General features: G+C 37.3%; 1 protein-coding gene and 1 pseudogene across 1 annotated transcript; one reads left to right on the top strand and one right to left on the bottom strand.

Moving 5' to 3' along the window:
• The first annotated feature begins 813 nt into the window (after nucleotides 1–813).
• Nucleotides 814–2796, top strand: LOC113326195 (tropomyosin-like). The gene is made up of 4 exons (XM_026573967.1): nucleotides 814–822; nucleotides 1956–2147; nucleotides 2239–2394; nucleotides 2500–2796. Exons 1-4 carry the CDS (start codon nucleotides 814–816, stop codon nucleotides 2794–2796), a joined length of 654 nt encoding a protein of 217 aa, XP_026429752.1.
• Nucleotides 2797–3316: 520 nt separating this feature from the next.
• On the bottom strand, nucleotides 3317–3870 carry LOC113326194 (annotated as a pseudogene).
• Between the last annotated feature and the right edge of the window lie 555 nt (nucleotides 3871–4425).

Below are 4425 nucleotides of genomic sequence, written 5' to 3'. Positions count from 1 at the left end.
ACTTGTTGCACGACAATACATTTTCTGGTGGTGGTGAATGTTATTAAACCCAACTCATAACTTCATTTGTCGTGTCCCCGTGTTTGTGAACAACAGTAGTTATAATTGATACTAACAAAGAATGTTGAGTTAGTGGCATAAATTGATACATGGGTGCATAATTTGGTTAAGATTTAACTAATCTAGTAAGACAACAGTCTAGTTTTATATGGTTGATGGTGTGAACATCAAATTTAATGTTTCCATTTTTTTCATTTTACGCACGAGTACTTTGGTACAGTTAGTGCTAGTTTTTTCTACATCCACTAAGATTCATTTCTAGTTATCGCAGTTATGGTGTTGAACAGTTGATAGTGAAATCTAATTGATAGCTTCTTAAGTTTTTAGATTGATGACCTACACTATATTAAAGTCGTTTTTTTTTTTAGTTTTATGTATGTATTTCTTCCACCAACGTATTACTCATATATGTCGGTCTTATGTCACTTAGCTTAGTTAGGTTCTTAGTTTTAATTTATGGATGCACATAACGAAGGTGGGAAAAGTTAGTGGGGATCTGTATGTGTATATACTGCTTGTTCCAAGTGAGTGTTTTTATATTGAGATTTTTTGGCTTTAAGTGTTGTAGATTGGTCTAATTATTGTTTTATTGAAAACCTAATTATGGTGTCATTTGTCTGGTGCAGGTGCCTTGATATCTAAATGAAGCTACTGGTTAGTAATTGGAAGTTTCTAGGTTGAAAAAACAGTTGGAAGATGCCAAATCATAATATCCTATTGTTGCATGAAGCGACTGCTAATCTGTTTAGACAAATGTATCAGGTAAGTAATCACGATTCTTCCATACATTTGAGCAGTATTTGATATATGTAGAGTACTAATGAACACTTTACTAATGTATATAAGTGAATGAATAAACTGATTTGGGAGGGAATAAATAGATTGTCTACTGGATCTGTATTTATGAGGAGACATTTGAGGAAGGAAGGCAGAAGGGGGAGCTTAGTATTATTAATATTAACGTATTATTACTGATAAACCTGACCAATTGAGATGGTAGGAAAGAAGAGAGATTGTTGTTTGTTAGACAAATAAAAATATAATGATCATGTTTTGTGCTTTGCTTTTATTTCTCTACACATTGAACCTGTGGTGTAATGGTATCACTATTAACTCCAGTCAGAAAATGCGTGTTCGATTCACGCTGGGTTCACTAATCTTAGTACATCAATTATGTGATCAACTTTGGTTGTTGACATGATTGTTTTGGATCAACTTTAGTTATTGACACCAGATTTTGGGATCAACTTTGGTTGTTGACCCCATTCACAGGGATCAACTTCCATTGTTGACCACAAAAAGTTGGATTATTTTTCACTTATTGTATCAACAAAGGAAATTGATCAACTTTGGTTGTTGACACCATATTTTGAGATCAACTTGTTGTCGACTCCCGTCATTGGGATCAACTTCCTTTGTTGATACACAAAAACTTGAATATGTAATAGTAAAGTTATTTTTGAAATTTTAATTTTGGATCAACTTTAGTTGTTGACACCAAAATTTGGCGGTGGTGGCGGTGGCGGCGGTGGTGGCGGTGGCGGCGGTGGTGGAGTGGTGGCGGTGGTTAGTAAGTGGTGGTGGCGGTGTTGTTGGTGGTGGAATGATAATGGTGGAATGGTGGCGGTGAAGTTGATAGAAAAAAAATAGTATTTTGAAATAAAAGAAAGTATTATATAAATGAGGGTATTAAGGTAATATATTTTTATATGAATAAGGTTTTTAAATGATAGGGTATATTTATTGTTGTATAAGGATATGTTTATTAGGTGTTAAAACCAAGGGTATTTAATAAATTTACCCTTTGTTTATCAATCTATTTTGAATTCCGGGTTATCGACAATTTTGGGTTTTGATTCTTTTGAATTACATTCTCAGATTTGTACGATTGATAGGGAGCAAGAGATCTATCAAAACCTTCACTAACTGAAAAATTGCCAACTGACGCTGAAAAGTCAGAAGAGGGCAGCAAAAGTTTGAAGAAGAGAAGGCATGATGAGTCCAAAGGACAATCAATTGAAAATCAAAAAAGGGGTGTCGAATTGAAGGATAATTTGAAGAATGGAAAGCTCAAGAAAGCTAAAAATGTTGATTAAGTTCTTTGGTTTGTCTAAACTTCTTTTCTTTGATCTGTCAGAATGTGATTTTCCTTGGTTGGAGCTAATTTGTCTTTTGTAGCTTGCGATTTCAATGGCAGCCAGTGCAGCTACACTTGCTAGAGAAGTGAAGTCTATCAGATCGGATTTATCATTTATGCAAGAGAGATGCGATATGCTTGAGGAAGAAAACATGAGACTTCGCAACGGATCTGACAAGCCTGAAGAAGACGATCTGGTAATCAATTTTACCCTAAATGAACTATTTCAAACATATTTTGTAAGTCTGACTTTGGACTATATGGAAAAAGATTGTGAATTTGCTTTGTTTTGTGTTTTGAAGGTGAGACTTCAATTGGAAGCTTTGCTTTCGGAGAAGTCACGATTAGCGACTGAGAATGCAAACCTAATACGTGAGAACCAGTGTCTTCACCAACTCGTTGAATTCCATCAACTTAACTGCTCCTCAGAAGATATGGATCAAACGTATGAACAAGTTGTGCGAGGAATGTGCTTGGATTTTTCTTCAGATAGTGATGACTCAAACAGTAGTGAAATTGAAGCTCCATTGACACCTCGAAGTGATATAGTTGGGTTCTCTACTTGCGTTGATCAGTGCTTCGAAGAAGAACACAAGTAGTAGTAGTGCTGGATGGAGCTTGTAATTCAACCCATGTTTGTGGTTTTCGGTTCTGGTCAGTTTTCTGATCAATTGTGTAAAATCTTTAGTATTCAATTCTGTAATGGTCTGGCTGCACGCTGCAGTTAGGATGAATTCAGTTGTATTCTGTAATGTTCTCCAATTCTAATTTCTAATGCGAATTATTATATATTCCCTGCAAAATCATAGCATTCAGTTGTATAGTGGTCAGAGTGCAGTTAAAATGAAGTTTCAGTTCTGCATTTCTATTATGTATGTAGTTTCCACTGGAGTCAGATATATGGATTTTACATGAATACTGAATTATCGCAAAAATGGATTCTATTAAGATTGATAAGAAGGACGACAAAGAGAACTAAATACATACATGCTGCATAATTTTACACCCAGAGCTAAATGAATATACAGAGGAAATTTATGAAGACAAGTAGAAAATCAAACACCAGTTTGCCTTATCTGATGGGAGTGTGGCCGTATTAATTGTCCGTCAGGCTTATGCTCACTTCCCAGGAGCGAAATTGGTAGCATAGGACCAAGCATTGTTGTTCACTGGGTCGGAAAGGTGGTCTGCGAGGTCTCTAAAGGGCCTTTCCCAGTCACAATTGCCTGAACGAAGAACATACCAAGGCGACAGTTCTTCAATTCCTTTACCTTTAGCTCTGCAAATGCCTCTGGATCCTCTGCTAAGCCTAATGGATCGAAGCTACCACCTGGGTGAAGTGGATCGACCTCACCTAGTGGACCACCGGCAACTCTGTATCCCTCAACAGCTCCCATAAGGATTACCTGTGTCACCCAAATAGCTAAGATGCTCTGCACATGAACTAAACTGGAATTCCCCAAATAATCAAGTCCTCCTTCACTGAAAATCTGAGATCCAGATTTAAACCAAACTGCTTCGCCGAATTTAACTCCGTTTCTGGAGAGTAGTTCGGGGAAGACAAATCCCAAAGCACCGAGAATCGCCCACCTTGAATGGACCACCTCGAGTTCGCGGTTCTTGGCGAAGGTCTCTGGGTCAGCTGAGAGTCCAGCAGTATCCAACCCAACCATGAAAAAATCCAATACAAGTGATTTTCAGTGTTCAATTCTGAGCTGAAATTGCATAGAGGTGAACCCCACTTTGAACACATAAATCACGAAGCCATCCACGTGTTCACAAACAATATTCGCATACATCCTAATTTTAGAATTGTACGTCGTATGCGTAACGGGGATGATTATATCGATTCATCGACTCGAAGCCTTCGGGCTTGTCATTGTCTAGTCGAATATTATCATAAATAATGTTCGTATAAAGGAATAAACCATGAATCAAGTATAAATATAAAGCATATGAAGTTTAATGCTGAATGTAAGGTGCTGAAATGCAAATAAGACAGATTTACGTGGTTCGGCACTAAGGCCTACATCCACGGGGTTGGTGTTTCACTATGTATTGAATGGTTACAAAGATAGTCGAATGACTTTAGAGTATACATAGGTCTGCGGAAGTAGGGGAATTACTTACTCTTCATATTTCTCTCTCCTATATTCTCCTATAATTGCTCTCAATTGGTCGACCCCTTCTCTCTTAGTGGAGAGGGGTATTTATAGGGTTGGAACGTG

This window comes from Papaver somniferum, unplaced genomic scaffold, assembly GCF_003573695.1.
Source record: "Papaver somniferum cultivar HN1 unplaced genomic scaffold, ASM357369v1 unplaced-scaffold_10, whole genome shotgun sequence".
Taxonomy (NCBI): Eukaryota; Viridiplantae; Streptophyta; class Magnoliopsida; order Ranunculales; family Papaveraceae; genus Papaver; species Papaver somniferum.
This window is presented reverse-complemented; position numbering and strand designations above follow the sequence as displayed.

Excerpts from the sequence above, each read along its gene's own strand:
- LOC113326195 (XM_026573967.1), top strand. Across the intron at positions 2,148-2,238 it reads AGCTCAAGAAAGCTAAAAAT|CTTGCGATTTCAATGGCAGC; the intron begins GTTGATTAAGTT and ends TGTCTTTTGTAG. Across the intron at positions 2,395-2,499 it reads AGCCTGAAGAAGACGATCTG|GTGAGACTTCAATTGGAAGC; the intron begins GTAATCAATTTT and ends TGTGTTTTGAAG.